The sequence below is a fragment of the Pholis gunnellus genome (genome assembly GCF_910591455.1).
Source record: "Pholis gunnellus genome assembly, chromosome: 23".
NCBI lineage: Eukaryota > Metazoa > Chordata > Actinopteri > Perciformes > Pholidae > Pholis > Pholis gunnellus.
In genome coordinates, this window is record NC_136550.1 from 11,756,480 (window position 1) to 11,776,583 (window position 20,104).

The following is a 20,104-nucleotide window of genomic DNA, read 5'->3' on the forward strand; positions in this document are numbered from 1 at the left end:
GCCGGGATGGATGCTGTGTAACTGAAGGACTTTGACACGATTGACAAGATCGTGGTTTTCATCAAATACTGTAAAAGTGTTTAGTCCACAATCCTTCGCTAGCCTTAACTAAATGCTGTGAGTGACGTAGATATCACCATAACACCTCCCCAGTTGAATACTGACAATAAGACAAATATTTTTGGCTGAAATGTTATGTTTAAGCATGCATTAAATATGTGCTAATGTGCAGACATTTCCAGAACAGAAATCTGAAGATTGGATCAAGTCAAAAGGTTTTTTTTAAATCTCTTTTTATCACTCCATGAATCAGAGAAGACTCTGAACAGCCAGGAAAAATGAATACATTTCGCCATGTTTTTGGGAATAAAATGTTCTATAAATCAGGTTATGAATGATATATGACCAAACCCCTCTGAGACACACCTTCAGAATATAGATAGACATGAAACTGAATGTGGTGATGTATAAGTGCTACTGAAGGGGAGATTTCTTGCTTACCTTTAATAAAGATGTTTTATAAAATGACACTACGGGTTTATAGGGTAAAATAATGAACTAAAAGATATCACCATGACACTTACCTAGTTTATTACCTACACTAAGACAATAGTTTTTTGTTTAAATACACTAATGAGGCATTATATAATGGTAACTTTGGGTTCATTTAGGAGAAATCTACAGAAGCAAATAGACAACCTAGTAAAACAAACACCTTAATGTGTATTTAAAAATCCTTTCTTTCCACTAGTCGGAAAACTGACGAGAAACAATTTGGAACGCTGTCTTTAAATGTTTTTACTTGTAATATTTCCTTGTGGAATAAAAGAAATAAATGCAGTATACTGCTTTGTTTAAGAAAATCAAACCTTTGAATCTCTTTAGTCACACATACAGCCCTCCACCGCAGCGGGGTAAACTGTGAAACTCTTTGCCAACTCCAGTTCTACGACGGGGTGAAAGAAGGTGATCATTAAGGAGGGACGGCCGTGTCCCGCTCTTAAGCCTCCTCCATCACTGCACCACCGCCTCTACATCCATTAAGCCTAATAGGGCAATTCTCTCAATGGTTGCAACCACACCTCCAACACAGCATAAAGGAAATGGCCACACGCAGACATAAATAGCAAGAGGAATCCCATAAAGGAGGTCAGCTAGATTATTACCTATCCTCTACTGGTAGTGCAGCAGAAGCACTGATGTAGGCAGAACTACACAGGACGTTTTGGTGAGCGTTACATATTGGAACGCTCCCTTTTTTCAAAACCATGCATCATCCAACCTGGAGTATATTTCTGTGGCTGGTCGCACTATGGCGCCTGCTGGGAGGTCTTCTCCGCAATACAATTTGACAAACTTCATTTGTTTCAGTGAGCGCTTTAAAAGTGTATTGATTTGGATTAAACCGCCCCGTAATAGCTCTGGGCTAGGTCAAAGCCAGCGTCGGGGTGTTCACCGAGTTCCAGGAGCGAGAGAGGAGCTGAGCCAGCCTTCGCTGCTGCTTCCCTCGGTCCCTTATAGCCATTACACGTGGCAATAAACTCAGCCAAGTGCCAGAAAAAAAGAAACTGTGTTGAGCTTTTCCCCAAGCGCTAAGCTAGCTGACAGGCGACACGGCGCCAACTAGCTCTCTCTCTCTCCCCCCCGTCTCTGTCTCTCTCGCTCTCTCTCCCGGTACCTTCCAATCCTTTTCATCTCCCTCTTTCCCTCAGTCTCCCTCCTCCTCCTCGCTTTCTTTGTCTTGTCAAAGGGTTTCAAGCTCAATAAAATACTATCCGTCAGCGAGCGATGGAGTAGGTGTATTCGACACGATATTGACACAACCTTGACACGACGTGGGCCGAGCATTGAGGTAATGGGAGAGCGCTGGGAGCTCCCGCAGCAAATAACCGACAGGCCCACCGAGAGACGGAGCGACGGAGAAAGACAAGAGACTGTAGTAATGTTAAAGTAAAGTTGGTTTGACAGTGCTGTTGATCCTTTTCCTACTGCAGAAGTTCCTTTTCTGCTCCGCGCCGGGTTTTTGTACTATACGCTGAGCTGAACTGTGCTATTCTTTGGTTTCCTATACTCTCCTGTTTTTCTTGTTTTATTTTGCATTTTCCACAGAGTCAGTTCTGCTCTGCCCTTCCTCTTCCGGCTCCTTCCTGTCGTCTCTCTCCGCTCTCCTTTCATCATTTCTCGATATACTACCCGACCGTGTCCCGGTGCCACCTCGTTCCGTTCAAAATCCTCTTAAAAAGTCATTTGTACTCGGCACGTAAGGATGTAAAAATGGTGAAATGAATAATAGAATGGACGCCGGCCTCCACATTTCTCACTGCTGATTGCTCACGGCCTCCTTGTCTTCTTGTATTTCACGGCGGTAGCGATGTGTGTACAGCGTGTCCGTGGTAAAACAGCCTACAGGAAATGGAGGGATTTAGGAGGAGAGCATCTCCCTGGATGCTCCTAATTATACGAAAAAGACGAAACACGTCAAGTCTCCGTCCTGGCATGGCGCTGTCCTCCAAAACGGGGGACTGGAGCGAGGACTGTAGTAGTGGGGGGGGGGGGGGGGGGGGGGGGGGGGTTTACAGCAATCGCGTCTGTCTGAGGGCATGAACAGAGAGGCCGATATGGAGGGATGCTGCATTGCCCACAGGCCAGCGTCTGTTAACAGAGTTATAACCACAGTGGATGCAGCACATAATACAGAGAGACAGAGAGAGGAGGAGGGGGAGACAGATACGGGCAAAAAGGGGGGAGGAAATTGAGAGAAATTTCGCTGTTGGAGACAAAAGCTTGTATCTGTCTCACTACAGACAGTCTCTTATTATTCCTCCAGACCATCGAGCATCTTGCCATCCAGGAGAGAGCATTGTGTGTGTCTGTGATGAAGCCACTCCAGCTCTCCCGACGTCTTTCATCTCACAAGAGACAACAAGTTCCTGTGGTCCCGCCATCGCTCCAACTAATGCCCCCTTCATGTCTCTTTGTCCGTTTTCTCGTTCTTCGCTCCTCCGACTTCGTAAATATTCTCAGCAGCCCCGCAAATACATATATTTAGACGACTGTACGACCATCCGGGGCCGCTTCCAGCCGTTCTGCGACACATTCAATTAAAAGACGAAGCCGATCCAGTAAACCGCGCTCACTCATCCAGCCGGTGGAAAACCACTTTGTGCAGAGCCAGTGTTACAGGCAGTTAATCAACAGCCTGTTTGATGCGGAGCCATTGTTCTTGCTCTGAACATACAGTGGTCAGCCGGGACAGTCACTTTTATAGAGGAAGCTTAACAAGGCTTCGGTGCTTGGTCAGTATTCATTTCAGTCGCCGCATGCTGTTTCAGAGCTTCATAAAAACCCCGGATGAGATAAAATAATTATGAGAAACACAAGTCTGAATGCTGACATTGCTCTACTCAGCTGTAAACATGGAATCCTGGCCACTGTTGATTTATTCGTGTCTAATAATTGAAGTCGATACTGTTTCTATAGTGAGAAGCACGGTACGCGCACAGAGCATCCTGTTACTGTTCAGATTGGTATGTATCACCAAACACGCGCCTCTTTTAATGATTATATCATATATCATATCCGCCTGTGAGTGTTAACGAAACAATCAGTCATCATAATTCACATTGACACTGAGGGCTTTTGCTGCTTATGCATTCTCTGGTACTTCATTCTGTTACGCAGACGGCATTGTGCTGCGTTCAACTGATTGGACCTAAAGCAGCGTTTCCTGCTATACTACTGTATATTGTGCTGTGTGCAGATCAAAATGAACTACAACATACGAACACAATATCAAATGTGCGACCAGGCCCTTCTTTTTCATTTTACACGACGACGGAGTACTAAAAGAAATAGATACTTCCAGTTAGAAGTCTAGGATTTATGATCTAGTTTGAGATCAATAAACAGTGTTTATCTGCAGCAGTTTCAAACACAATATGAGCGGCTGCAATTTGGACTAATAAAATCGATGCTTTTATCAATAATGATTTGAAGAATCTTATTAAGGTTTTCTTTGCTTTTGCACTGATAATAATTGAAAATATAGGCCGGGTGTGATGTTAAAAAACTTTTAAAGCTGCACCAATCAATATCTTTTATATAAATAATTATTGTAGAAATCCCCTTTTTCTGCTGCCCCCTAGTGGCCAACATGTTTTGGCACTTGGTGATGGCCGATCCCCTTAACAAACTAATAATGCTATTCAACAATAGTGATCTGACGTTGACTATCTGTTTTGTGAAATATAAACTAATATAAAACGTACTTAGTTCACCGCAGCCATTTGGGTCTAGCGGTGTCCTGAGAAAGTATCTTTTAGTGCATCCTCCAAGAAACCCCCATGATGTCGCTGTAAAGACCGGGTCGTAAATGAGAAAAGGTTTCTTCTTCAGGTTTAATTTATGTTAAACCTAATTTGCTAGCGCAGAGGAAATTACAAGAAACCTTGAAATCCATGACAGATTATTATGTTTCTCTCTTGTGAGGAACTGACACAGCCGGCCCACACACAAAGTCAGTATCCTGTAGTCTTGAGTCTATTTTCCTTTGTTTGTATTTTACATCTAGAAACTAAAAGAAGCTCCATTTGTTGAATAAACATGCAACCTACTAATTCAGCTCATATTTTAGAAAAGCATCTGTCAGAAATAGCACTGGCTAAGAGATTGAAGGTAAATGGAAACCTTTCACTGCTTTGTTTGAATAATGATACCCAATGTTACACTGTAATTAAATACCCAGCCGGATGGTTGGTATTCTTATCGTCACTAGTCATGAAGAATATTGACTACATTATTGGAGAAAGCCAGAGCCTCCTTCGATCCATCATATCATTTACAACATGTTGCCTCCAAAGGATGATAAACATTTAAATCCGGATCATGAAAGAAATAGTCTTCTCGATACTAAACGTAGCTTTCACTGTCGAACCTTTGATTGCTTCCTATGCCTGTTTATCTGACTTATTTATCTCTGTTTACTCTACTGGCCAGGACACATTTCATCAGAGTGCAGGGTCTGGAGGCTCTACTCGGGTTGTGATTTGCTGGCTAATCTCAATGGATTTTTTTTAGCATTTTAGGCACCTGTGAGGAGTCTGAAGTGACTGGCTGCAGATTGCAAATCAGCAGAATCTAATGAAGTACTGCATGACGCCTGCCTCTCAAATCACCTAATATGACCTCCTGTAGCTCTCCTCAATCTCCCTTATTCCTCTTTATGGAATACAAATAAGGAAGCAGATGGAAGAACAGTTGATATTATTTGACTGTTTCCCGACATATATTGCATAGTTTTTTTATTTTTATTATATCGTTTATTTGTATTCTCAATTGACATAAATCCCTAAATATGTCTGTCACTGTAAACAACGGTAGAAGTGTTGCTGCTGTAGTTCATCATGCACTACACGGCTTTATCGGGGCTCAACAGTAAGAAAGTTCTTTGAGAATTTGGCAATCAATTCAAAGAACATAAAGCTTTTATTCTTTTATGATACATTTCTATAATTAAGGTGACTTAAAACTGCATCTTAACTACACAAAATATTAGGAGACTAGAAATGGCAACCATATTGTCAGTTTCGGCAACCAGCGGCTGATATTAATGTTGCAGCTATAAACTGAGCTTCATCGGTGTCTGTCAATTTGGTTTTGATGGAACATTTCCTTTTTCCGGGCATGTGTGTATTGTGTGTCTCTGTTTATATTATTCTGTGTGTGTGTGTGTGTGTGTGGGAGCGAGGCAGAGAGAGGTGACATTGTACTTGGCAGAAATATGTTCCAGGTTTGGGGCTCAGGTGGCTCTGGTTTGTCTCTGATCAGAGCTGACACACAGGATGGCACAGTAACTCTCTGTCTCTTTCTTGATTTAACTCAATCTCGCTCTGGTTTGTAATCCTCTCCACACACACACACACACACACACACACACACACACACACACACACACACACACACACACGCACACGCACACACCTACACACAGAGCTGTGCTGTAAGCCCTATCAATCTTTTTGAACATCAACATTGAGCAGCACTGCGGCCCACTAGCCTTTGCTCTCTCACATCTGACGCAGAGCAGAGAGCAAGTCCCAGTGCTGCTGAATGAAGTCATCTCTGTGGGCGCAGGATGCTGCCTTAAGTCCTCGCTGCTCCTCTCCACTTTAGAGTTGGTGCCTTTTTTTTTTATTTGAATAGAATAGCTCATGAATAGGTTTTCACGCTTCATGCTTGAAAGCACGCTAAATTTGGAAAACTGGCTGTTGATATACACAAGAGGAAAGAATGAGGACGAATCTGATGAACTGACTGTGCCGGCCGCCGCCGTTAACAGATCAAAAGCTGGCCATGTTTTAGGGTTTGTTCAATGGAAATTGTCCGGCAAGTTAAAGATGTTATTTGTTGGTTGGAAAAATAATGAAGGAACCGACTGAGGAAGGATTCTGCCACGCTTACGTCGGATTATAACCGTTTCCGCACTCTGAATCTGGTTTCTGACAACTCATTACCATCGCAGGTCTCTGACAGTGAACAGTGCTTTGGCTTAGGGCGGAAGGTTGCACAGGTCAGGCTCATGAGTGGCTTGGAATCATGTATCACAGCCATGAGTATGTGCATGAATCATTTCCACCAGGCAGGAAGTAGCCAAAAAGGTCACACTGCAAACAACTTGCCCATTGTGCCCGTTTCACTGTATTTCTGACACAATGCAGACATTGTACAGAAGCAGCGCCGCTTCAGCTTTGTTTTGTTTTAGACGAGCAGAGCACCTTTTCTGCATCCAAATGTGCAATTGTTTGGAAAAGAAAATCCATTTGAGGCTGCACATTACAAGTTGCGGTGCTTAGATTAACACTATTAGTACAGTATTGTACCGGCAATCTGCGTTTATCATAAGAGACGTTTACGGTGATTACCATCAGGGCCGAAGCTAACAACGAGCTCAGTTCATGTCCTCTGTGTATAGTTTCTGGAAATTTGCAGAATTCTTTGAGCAACCCGAAGAGCAGTCTCACTCTGCACTTACACGAGGCTGGTTCTAATGTTACTGTTCTGACTAAATGTATTTAAATATCCCCTCAAGACATGTTTTAAGACATAAAAATACTCTGCTTGTATGAATAATGTAATTATGAATATGTATGAACAATAATTTGTGTCCGATTTGGATTTTTTCATAAACAGGTTTGACTTCTTTATGAAATATTCTTCAAATCAAATCTAGTTCTTCTCCCCTGCTGAAAAACCCAAATCTATAAATATGCTCATACAAGCTGTTTCAACAGTTGAACTGCTGGACACTAGATGTCTCCTGCTGGAGGCCTCGACTGTGCGCATCACTCTGGTGTATATAAGTTACACTCTGGTGTATATAAGTTACACTCTGGTGTATATAAGTTACACTCTGGTGTATATAAGTTACACTCTGGTGTATATAAGTTACATATACACTCTGGTGTATATAAGTTACACTCTGGTGTATATAAGTTACACTCTGGTGTATATAAGTTACATATACACTCTGGTGTATATAAGTTACACTCTGGTGTATATAAGTTACACTCTGGTGTATATAAGTTACATATACACTCTGGTGTATATAAGTTACACTCTGGTGTATATAAGTTACACTCTGGTGTATATAAGTTACATATACACTCTGGTGTATATAAGTTACACTCTGGTGTATATAAGTTACATATACACTCTGGTGTATATAAGTTACACTCTGGTGTATATAAGTTACATATACACTCTGGTGTATATAAGTTACACTCTGGTGTATATAAGTTACACTCTGGTGTATATAAGTTACACTCTGGTGTATATAAGTTACATATACACTCTGGTGTATATAAGTTACACTCTGGTGTATATAAGTTACATATACACTCTGGTGTATATAAGTTACACTCTGGTGTATATAAGTTACACTCTGGTGTATATAAGTTACACTCTGGTGTATATAAGTTACACATACACTCTGGTGTATATAAGTTACACTCTGGTGTATATAAGTTACATATACACTCTGGTGTATATAAGTTACACTCTGGTGTATATAAGTTACATATACACTCTGGTGTATATAAGTTACATATACACTCTGGTGTATATAAGTTACACTCTGGTGTATATAAGTTACATATACACTCTGGTGTATATAAGTTACATATACACTCTGGTGTATATAAGTTACACTCTGGTGTATATAAGTTACATATACACTGGTGTATATAAGTTACACTCTGGTGTATATAAGTTACACTCTGGTGTATATAAGTTACACTCTGGTGTATATAAGTTACATATACACTCTGGTGTATATAAGTTACACTCTGGTGTATATAAGTTACACTCTGGTGTATATAAGTTACACTCTGGTGTATATAAGTTACATATACACTCTGGTGTATATAAGTTACACTCTGGTGTATATAAGTTACACTCTGGTGTATATAAGTTACATATTTGATCATGATTGGCTTCCAGACTTGTTGTGATGTCATAAAATCCGTTGTTAATGTGTTACTGTCAGAGAAACGCAGCACATTAAGGTGGAAACAGCCTCCTCGTGTCTCTGCGCATTAATCATGAAGCACAGTGGAGCTCAAACATCCGAGTGAAGTATAAGCAAAACACACTTTTGAGTGGAGGGGAACTTTAAATGTGACTCTTTTTAGGCAAAATATATTGATTGACAATGGAGGGATTCCGTGTTTCTCCACTGAACTCAACCCCTGGGTGTGTTTACAGCAGGAGTGTTCAATTCAAGCTCAGCGAGGTCCAGTGAGAGAGAACTTCCTCACGCAAAGGTCCGGAACATCACAATAACGTCTAACTTGTTCTATGATTTAGTCCCGTATGTATTGAAGTAGCCCACAGTTGTATTATTGTCTGTTTTGTAGTAAACAACTGACAAATAAAGAAAGTTTAATTAAATAATATCTCAACAATGTTTATTGTCAGATTTCAAATTGAACTGGATGAATCATAAATAACACATACGCTAATCATAAACGAATGTTCATCTCTTGTATAATGGCTGGAAAAGAATAAATTACACAACATGAAGCTTTTGAAAAATGTGCATCTTAAAATAAAGTTCATTTCACTGAATTGCCGGCAGCTTTAAATTCAGTTCATTCAGGATGAAGTGATGTCAACCGAAAAAACATATTATATTTGTCTCATCTTCTAATAAGAGGGATTACATCTGTAGTTATTAAACCAGCTGTTGTGGTTCTGATCACATTGGGCTCTTAGGTTGTGTCTCTTGTGTCATTTCGCTTCATTTACCGCTTTTAGTAATCGTCACGTCTCTGAACATAATGTCATGCTGGTCTCTCTGACCACTTCTCTCTTTTTGGAGAACGTCACGAGAAATAACTTCTCTGACTCACGTAAGTCTCCTCTTCTTCCTCGTCTCTTCCTCTTGTGTGTAAATCTCATTTGAGTCGGGGAAACTTGTTGGAATACACACATGTGATTGGCTAAGCGGCATCACGTGATGTGATTGATTTGTGATGTGATTGGTCGGTGTGTTTCCTGCATTGCTGCACGAGTACCGTAAAGGCTAGAAAAGCTGCGCCGGTTAAAATAGAAGCGCTCCGTCAAAATGGAATAATTCTCAATTATCTATCAGTTTTAAATTCGGGGTCCGGATACAACGGCGTCTGGGTCCAGATCCGGACCGCGGTCCGCCTATTAGTGACCCCTGATTTAGACCATAACGTACGCAGACGCATTAAAAATCAAAACAGGTAGTTTCGCAATTTGCAGCCCTGTTTAATGGTTAATATATAATAACTACCGCAAGTGTTTCCAGGTATCAAGTTACAGCATCAAACATGTGGTTTGTACAGTATTGCCTTGAAACAAAAGGGGGATGTTTGGAACATAAGCTAGCAGGAACTTTAGCATTATAACATGGAAATCGCCAATTTTGAAGATATTACGCTGATAGGAACCTATAATATTGTGAAAACATCAACCTATATTACCTCATTATTACCAGGTTATTATCCCATTTGTTAGCAGGTTCTCACATTGTTGTTTTGACTCGTTATTATCTTATATGGTTATTTATGTAAGATGTACAGAATGAATTATAGCAACATCAATTTCAGTCTAATATTACCCAGACACACACATTGTTAATACCAAGTTAGTACCTGGTTATTGCATGGTATTATTACAACGTTATTATCACTGATATAAGTATTACCATGTGCAACCAACCTTTTATAGACATATGATTGAAGAACATGTAATAATCCGAACATTCTACAGGCTGATTCCTGAACCTTTTTGATGACTTGCCAAGATTTAACTTTTTTCAACTAATGAGGTTGTGGTTGTAATACTGACCTCAGTGATACTAGAATCCCAGCTTATGCTCTGGTACCAGTGCAACTAACAGGACTGTATTAGTCATTTCCAGTACCTGTCCAGTGACAGAGGGTTACCTGTAATCTTCCAACCTATCTGTAGTCTTATGCAAAGTAGATTCTCTACCTTTTGTATATTGTTAAGCAAGACATATATTATGAAGCATCTGTGAATTACTCATTTTGGTCTCTATTCAGTGACTGACTCCAGTTTTCCACTTTGACCTCAGATGTATTCCAGTTTAGTGAAATGGGATCAATAGTTCCCGATCAGATGTTGTTAATTCTACGTCGTGACGAGGGATGAAATAAAGCCGAGCCCTCTCGACTGGGCTCGGCTGTTTTTCTACGTGCCTGCTGACTGCGGCGGCTGGAAAAAAGTTGCGTCTGTGTCGGCGCGTTTGATCACCAAGAAAATCCTCTTGTGTCAAACTTCCTCCGACTCCCAACTTCAAAAAATACCCCAAATCAAAGAGCAAGAAAAAAAAAAAAAAAAAAAAGACTCAACCGCACAACCCTCTCCAAATAGCATGAAGAGAAATATGTATCAAAATATCATCAGTCATCTTTTTCTCCAAGAAACAAGTCCAGAAGAACAAGGAAGGGCGGGAGGGGGGGGGGGGGGGGGAGAGAGCATCTCACCACCTCCACAGTGTAATCCTCCAAAGTAGGGCACCAGTGTCCTTGGACGTCCCCAATTTCTATTTTTTTGTTCCTTCCTTGATTTGATGTTATCATCATTGACTTGGAGGCTAGCTTAATATTTGTGTAGGTCCTTACTCAATAGCAATTTCATCCTTGAGCTGCGGCTTGAGGCGCAATAATAATGCACCTCATTGTGTAAGCTCGTCTCAATAGGTGCTTTGTTTGCGCCGGGACAATGCTGTTAGTTGGCCAATGTAATTTCAAGGGCACAGTGGAGATGATGATGTCCGAGGCTCTCTTTTGTTTGAGAGCCAGATGACGACCTCTGGAAAACACAAACCACCGCCTGCAGATGATTGTATAATGAAGGGTTTCTGGGTTCCATCAGCCAGGCCTTATATAAGGCTATTCTTATTATTATTAGGCTATGATTTGCATAGGCAACGGTCAGCACATACACTTACACCAACACATCGGTATGCATCTCATATCCAAAGTCCCACCCAAGAGATGTTTGACTTGTGTGTGTGTTTTCCACTCTATGTGTACACAGCCCCCAAAAAGACTTCAAAACAAGAAAAAAGGAAAAACATGCAACAAAAATACCTTCGTCTCGAGGCTTGTTCATTGAAGATTCATCATGTTTTTTTGTGAGCGGACCTAGGGTTAAGAAAAAAAGGGGGGAAAAAGAGAAAAGACAAAATTCAAAAAAGATTACTGGCAAAAAACGGAAAAAAAAAGAATATCAAAAAAAGAAAAGAAGAAAGAGCAAAAAGGACAAATCAGCAAGAGTTCATGGTTGCTTATTGTTTTGTGTTGGGTTTTTTTTTTCTTTAAAAAGAGTACAAAAGCAAAAACAAAAGGCATCACAGACACAGATTATCACAAGAAAAGACACAAGATCAAAGAAGACTGGTTTTTGGATGTTCTTCTCTCCCCCTGCGGAAGGAAACGGCTGCCATTGTTCATGGACCGTCGTTCTCTCTCCTCTTTAAACCTTCTTTGTTCCCTGAGCCTAACTTTGTCTTGGGAGCTGGGTGGGTGGCATTGGTAGAGGGGGGGGGGGGGGGGGGGGGGGACGTGGAGTAATAAGGCCTCTGAGGTTTAAATAACAGAACCCAGCCCTTCCCTCCCACCATATGACCAGATTCTTTAAAAAAAAAGAAAGAACAGGCAAAGAAGAGGACACCTATAGGAAGAGCAGCAGGGTTCGGGTCCTGATGCTGAAACCCTTAAAGTCGTAACGCCAACCTTTCAGCAGTAAGAGCACACAGGAAATGTAAAGACCCGTTTCGATCGACACACTGAACACAGAGACACCTTTGATTAGACAACCAAACACACGATGACCCTGTAATGGTAAACGGCATGTTAAACATGTGGCAGGTAAATCAGGGCCCAGGTGCTTTGGTGTGTGTGTGTGTGTGTGTGTGTGTGTGTGTATTCGTCATTATTTTCTGGTTATACCAGAGAGCTTTTCCCCAGACGAGTAAATAATTACATAGCACAGCGGCAGTGTGTCAATTTGAAATGACAAGTTAACGTGACGCTAATTGCGCAGAGGAGTGCAGGTAAAAGGTGAACGTAATTTGATCTCCATCTGCCCACTGGCTGTTTTTATTTGGTTTATTATCAAAGAGTGGTGGAGAGAAAGAAGAGACAACAGAGAGAGCAGGAGAGAGCAGGAGTCAGAGAGGAAAAAGAACCTCTTCTCTTCCTTCCATCATCACACCTCTTTTTGTATTCCTTGATGAACTGCTCGTGACTGTGACGGCCTGGTTTCTGTGTCATCAACCGTCTCCTCCTTCTCATAGAGTCATTATGAGGAAGTGAGGCGTTTAAGAAAAATACTAAATCAGCTTTGAACTTGATCTTGTTCTGTCATGCTTGCAGTTGTCATTTTTATTGTACAGTACGCTTCATCCATGTCACAGAAAGGAGACAAACAAAGACCATATACAGTATTTATACTGTTCACCTCATCTTTCACAAGACGCATGTTAGAAAAGAAATAAGTCTTCACCACAGCGTTCAGAAGGAAAGTACTTCTACAAAAAGACTTTTCTCCTTTCATCGCTTTTGCTTTCATCTTATGAATCAACTTCAGGGAACTTTGCGGTTTGGCAAAGGAAACTGGGTTTTATTCAGATGAATCTGTGAACAGAAAATAACTTCTCTCACACCAAGTGACTTACGGGAAGAGTCTGCTCCTCATCGGGCGTTAAAAGAACAGACGACAAGATGGCTGAATATTTGTCAATCCTCCACAGAATTAAGACACGTGAACGTCCAGCAGCCTGGAGGCAGCATTTCAAACACGGACATTTCAAAATAAAAGTGTACACAACAAAATGTTACATTAAATCCTAAAATAAAACAATGTAGTTTAAGGCATGAAGAACACAACCCAGGTAGGGCCGGCCGATAATTCACTATGATCATTTATCATCGTTCATGGAATCAGGGTGAGATAAACAGTAGTAAGCAGGCCTTGAGTTAAGATGTGGTGTTTTCCAGCATTCATAAAGAGCGGGCTCTTCCTGTAAGTCCATTAGTGGTCCTGACTGGCGCCAACCTGTTCCCTTCCAATGTATGAACCGCCAAATGATTATTCCAATTATGTTAGGTAGGAATTTAAATTATTATATTTATTTACACTGGCAAAGTTGTCCAATCCACGATGAGTTATATTCTTGGTTGGTGTAAATGGGAGGAGTAAAAAACATCCCCGGTGTGGTTAAGTTAACATGTTAACCCCTTTTTTCACCATCTTTGTTTAGCATGATAACATTTGCTAATAAGCGCTAAACACAAAGTACAGCTGAGGCTGATGGGAATGTCATTAGGTCAGGAGAAGTCAGGGCATCGCCGTAAGGATTCATTGTTTGGGTGGACGTCGCACCGCTTAAGTGATACATTTGACCTGCCGTGAAAAGTCAGGGGGGTCATCAAGTTCACGAGGCATCATCCTCTGGAGACCACGAATGTTCAAAATACCAATCCGGCCAACGGTTAATGAGACATTTCAGTCTGGACCACAGCGGTGGACGGATTAACTGAGCGACACCGCCGTCCATAGACCCCTTCAAAAAAACACATCACACTTGATTCATGATGGCTAATGGGTTTTAAAATGACTCTGAAAGGTAATATTTATAACATTAAAGATGAGGTTTACAATATTTTCTTCCCAACCTGTAAACTGAATTTAAAAACCTGAAAGCAGATGTTAATAATATTTGTGTCTACAGCTTGAGACCTGAGGTTTAAGGTGTTTTCAGTAGCTTTTACCACCAGAAGAATTGCTGAGCGTGTAAGTTCATTCTTGTCCTTGGAAACAGTTGTTTTCTGAGCTCAGGGTCCTCTTACTGGCTTTTCATGGAACCTTTTCCCTCAGCGATGGAGAGCTGAGCAAACTCATTCCACTGAGGAAGGAGAGAAGTAGCTGAAAGCCATGACGGAGCGAGTAAGTGGACCTTGAGTTTAGATTTTTCTCTCAAACAGGGAAATACAAATAGGGATTAATACTGTCTTTTCTCTTTTAAGAAGATCAACTAATGGGAGTAAATACTACATCATCTGCAGCCAATTGAATACATAGGATTTCTATAACTCTCGCGACACACGGCACAATGTCAGAGCTACTTACTGAAAAGTTTGTCAAGCCATGAAGAGGTTTAAATCAGCCCATCAGAGAAACCAGACATCACAACACTTTTTTGGGGAGGAAAATACACAAAATGTGGATAGCAGGAAATCAAGCAGCCATTACCGGCCTGGCAACACGCTGAGAAAAAGAGTAAAAACGGAGTTTGATTGGCATCTTTTTGCAATGAGTGGGCGACGAGCCGAGCAGTGTGAATCAAGCAGAAAGAGAGGGAAAAAATAGCTGCTTTTTCTGGACATTTCACTTTTTCCCAATCAAAGGTGCTGAGGAAGATGTGTGCAATTGAACCCCACTGCACACACACACACACACACACACACACACACACACACACACACACACACACAGCAAATACAAATATAATGCATCCAGAACAGACATTAATAGTACATTTCAGCACATGTCTAAAAAAGGACGTAAAAAGGTTGATTAGACCAAAGCAGTTGCACGACGCATGTTCTTTTCCAGATGTTGTAAGCAATCACCTGTGCTGCATGCATAAGAGAAGCTGCTGGAGGGTATTTTGCACCTAAAGTTGTTTATCCCCCCCCCCCCCCTGTGAAACTGCCTTCTCCCCGCTCGCTCCTCTTTCTCTTTGCCGTGTCCGTGTTGCCGGCCGACTGCAGCTCACTTCTAAGCCGGTTATATAAGGCTTCACTTCGGCTCCACTTCTCCCGAAGGCCACACACAGACACACGCGCGCCTCGTCACCCTTTTTACGCATTCCTCATACAGCGCACATGCAGAACAGACAGCCGGCACAGACCGGAACGCAAGAAGGTGCGTGGAGACGAGCGTTCACACGCCAGGTTTCAGCACAAAAAAACCAACAAGAGAGACGAAAGAGAATCAATACTCGTTACGTGTTTTGTGTTAATGCGCCTTTTGAACTGTGTTCGTGCAGCTGTGTCCGACATCAAGGGAAAGACAGACAGTATTTTTTTTCCCTTTCACTGCTGTGTACTCACATGTATTGTCAATGTTCAATCAATGTTCTCCAGCTCAACCAGTCGCTCATTCAATGTCTTTTATGGATGACAATATGAAGTAAATGCAACATGAAGGGCCTTTATACGGGGGTTTCCCTCTGTGTGATGATGAAGTTGAATCTGATTATTATGAGTCATGTTTTTATATTTATATATATATATATATGTATATATATTAGTGCTGGGCGGTATGACCACAAATTTGTATCACGGTATTTTTTAAGATTCTGGCGGTTTCACGGTATATCTTAAAAATATACCGGTAATATGACAACTTTAACTGTGTTTTTATAGGTTTATAGTGGCTTCTACTGTCAGGAGTACATAGAATATAAAAACATTTTAATGTCATCGTGTATAAAGGCGTTGCTTGCTATAGGGTGTGCTCGTTTGTTGTATATTATTGGGATAGCAGTTTGGCTGAAGTATAAGACGTACCTTGAATCCCGTGTTTTAATCATTGCTCGGAGTCTTTCTCGACTGTCTGTAGCGGGACCATGTCCTTGCATAGATGGGTCGTTATTGCGTTCGTAATGTCGCTCCACCGCTTGCTTTTCTTGTCATATGCTGCTTCGAGCAAATGTCTCTTCACGCCATGTCTGAACCTTTGGCTTCACTCGCGTTAACGTTACCGGTTGACGGCCTCGAATCCGACGGCCGTCATCACACTCTTGGTGTTCCAACATGTTTTCTGCTGAGGTGATGGAGTAAGTTGCTCGTGTTACCACCAGCGGAAACAACAGTGGCTCAACACACTTTGCAATATATAGTATTTTGATCTACGTCGGATGTTTTTAAACCAAAACACTTCCAAACAGCGGAGACAGCTCCTCTCTTGGGCACAGACTCTATCGGTGCATCTCCGGTCTGTCTTTGTTCCTCCTGCATCGCTCTTTTCTGTTCTTTAATGTAGCGTTACTGTAGCGACGGAGCCTCTCCCAGCTGTTAGCAGACTGTTGTGCTAACGGGCTAGCTAGCGAGCTGTACCCAGCATGCCGTTCGGCGGTGACATTTTATAAATGTACAATTATTAGTGTTACAAATTGTTTATGTGTCACAAACTGTTGTGTGCTGTGGTGTTTTACCCTGTTACAGAGCGTTAGTTGTGGGTTATTAATTGTTGTTATAAAGTTATAGCCATGATTATGGGTCCCTCTCAATACTCTAAAAAAACTAGCTCCGTCTGTTGCGCCCTGAGCGGGGACAATATATTTAGCTGCCTGTTGAAGAGTGACATCATTTGAGTCGGCTATGAGTCGGGTATGACGGTGTGTGAAAAATGGATATCATATGAGAAATTAAAACCGGTATACCGCCCAGCACTAATATAAATACATATATACGTTGATATTTTTAGGCAAAATCGGCATGTTTTCAGAAAGAAATGTCACTTTACTAATAAGCATTTACATCAGATTTGTTTGCAGACCTTTCTGTTGTGCTTTGGCCTTATTTGTTTACATAATGTCCTTGAATTCAATAAATGCTTTACATTTTCCTTTTCGTAGACATTTTTCTTGGATGCTATGAAGCCGCTTGGTTTGTCCGTTGGCATGTCCGTTTACAACAGGAAGAACTCATTTACCGTCATTTGCATGAATGATGAGCGTGTGATGGTGTGATGGCGGGTGGATGTACACACACATTATTCTGCTACTACTACTGCTAGCAGCAGCTCTTAATTCATTGCTTTGACCGGAGGTTTGAGTACTTTATGTGGGTTGCATATACACTGCCGTTTAAAAGTTAGGATCGCCTGCCACCAAAGCTGGATTTGTTCCAGTCCGATGGATGAGAGGACTATAAGTTTGAATTATCTTTCGTGCTCTTCGGTTGCAGAAAACACTCTTTACAAATAGATGTTATTTTGTATGAATGTAGAATGGGTCAACCAGACTGAAAGAGACATGAAAATGATTGAATATGAATAGAAGAATTCACCAGTGATCGGTAAAAGAAACTGGAGGCTGGGCTTCAAAATGTGGAATAGGTTCCTGTTTCAGTGTCCAGTGCACCATAATGCAAACTGCTGCAGTTTATTAATGCTCTGAATTTCAAATTGAACACCTTTAATAAAACTGAGATGGATCTAAAACAATATATCATCCAAATCTATTCAGTATATATCGTAGACTCAGAGAACATAGCAATGTACAATATATATATATATATATATAAGCTTTTTGACACCTATCACTTGGTACCATTGTGAGAACTGAGGCAGACAGCAGCCCGTACAAAGAAAGAGGCTTATTACTTTGTGTTTATGGATATGAGCGAGTGTGTGATGGTGTGTGTGTGTGTGTGTGTGCAGGCACAAGAGTAAGTAGGTGTTGAGTAGCTCATTTAGGCAATGTGTGCCAGTCCGACATGATGTACGAGGAAGTGGAACGCAGTCTGACAGCTTGTGAGTGAGCGTCGGCCATAAATGATGGACGCTTGTACGCGGGACTGTGTGTGTGTGTGTGTGTAAGTGAGAGAGAAGAGATGAGGACATTGTCCTAGAGCAAAAATATAGCAGCCAAAATAGCGAATAACTCAATAAGATTTTGTCCACGAGTGTGTGTGTGTGTGTGTGAGCGCACGTGACAGGAGGCTGAAGAGGAGATAAGTGAGATGTGACTACGTTGTCGTTAGATGTGCAGACAATCAGACAGGAAGGCCAGCAGACTGCTTCATTACCGCGCGCCACCGCTGCTCTCTCAGTCCCCAAACTGTGCATGTGTGCGTGCACGCATAGGTGTGTGTGTGTGTGTGTGTGTGTGTGGGCAGGTCACAGATGGGTAAACTGTGACTACACTACAGTCCATTTGGGCACGAATGGCACGTTGAGGCGGGATGCCGAGCGAGTCAGGTGATGCTCTGCGCTCACCCTTCAGAAATACTCCGAATGGATTTATATAGTCCGTCATTAGTCACCCTGTCACAATCTGCTGCTCTTGTATCATTAGCTCCTCAATTCAGTTCCCTCAATTAAATGACGTGATTTGCCTGGCTGTTTGTCAGACGGCGTTACGGAATACAGAACGTGAAGACCGAGCAAGCAAGAGGCACAAAGTAGCACTTGACTGCCTTCGTCGTGCACGTAATGGAGCTGTGAGATGAATCAATTTAAAGCTACAGATTGCGGCGCGTGCCCTCGTGTAGTATGTACGTGGCCCTCTGCTCTTTTCTATCTAATGATACAATGTCCTTTGTGTTCCCTTTGAGTCACAAGACTCTTTGTATGAGGGCGCTCTCCTTCTTGCTTGTCCATCTCAATCAATACACAGTAACCTCGCCTGTAGCGGCATTAGGTGAATAATAGGCCTTTCAGGGACTTCAATGTTGTGGGACAAAGACAAATTATACAGTCACGATGGCGTCCCAGCTTGTCCTAGCAGTCAGCGAGAGGGTAACGAAGGCATTCGAGGGGATAAATAGCTGATGAACTTGTACCTTTTGATTTTCTGTCGTGCCTCGTGTAGCCTGACTCTAGTTTTGCCATTGTTTTGCAGGTTTGAAAGGGAAAAATAAAGAAAAGACTTGCATTAAAAAGCCGGTTACGTCTGCACTTTCCACACGCTTGATAACTTTATTGTGCTGCACTCATTTGAAACATTGTTTCCATCCTTGTTCCTGTGCTCTGAGAGTTAGAGGCTGCTTTACTCTCACTCTGCATTCTCCTCTTGAGAGTATGCACATAAAGAAGGGGACATTTAATGTGCGTGGACGGTTAGATGGTTAGTGATTAGATGTATTAATACATCACCAGGGTTCTCTTTGAGGCATAAACTATGTGGGATTAAATAACAGCTCGGGACTGTTGCTGCACTGTCATTTGAAAATGTTCTTGAAGAGGCGAGATGAACGAGGACAGACGGCGAGGAGGTATCGTGATACTTTACAGACATGTGTGCACATTTCATTAAGTTTTCCTTGTTGACTTTAATTCCACATTTCTCACTACAATGTGTGACTCCTTGAAATCCAACCAATATGTTGAGTGTGCTTCCTTCCCTCAGCCTCGGTGTGGTTAAGATGCAGGATTATTCCACTCACGGTCGTGATTCTTTGCCTCTGATGGAGCATCAGAAGGACTCTTTAGTAATAACAGCTGACTGTGAGCTGTAGCTGATGTATGTACATACTGAATGCGCTGACTTCTTCCTCGATGCAACATACAGAATTTGACAGCTGGCTGTTTCTGACTGGCACCGTGTCATATCGAGTAATATAAACTGTGTCTTTCATTGAAACGCGATCTTCAGCTGATGTGAGACTCGTGTGTGTCTCAACATTCTCAAGGATTCTCTCGACATCTCCCCCCCCCCCTCCCGCTAGTTCTGTCATTTTCCTTTTCCTTTTACCACTTCTGTTCCCCCACTCCCTCCCAGTTTTCATTCTCCTGGGTGCCTCCTTCTCAAGCC

General features: G+C 41.8%; 1 protein-coding gene across 2 annotated transcripts in view; it reads right to left on the reverse strand.

Moving 5' to 3' along the window:
- nlgn2a (neuroligin 2a) overlaps positions 1-20,104 on the reverse strand; it is a gene marked incomplete at both ends in the record, with an annotated part of 110,585 nt that overhangs the window by 67,085 nt on the left and 23,396 nt on the right. The window contains one exon of one of the 2 annotated variants that reach the window (XM_079184875.1): positions 11,646-11,699. The exons of the other annotated variant lie outside the window; for it this stretch is intronic. Within the exon in view, the coding sequence (XP_079041001.1) occupies positions 11,646-11,699 (54 nt within the window). The remainder of the gene's footprint in view (positions 1-11,645; positions 11,700-20,104) is intronic. 2 annotated transcript variants of the gene reach the window in all.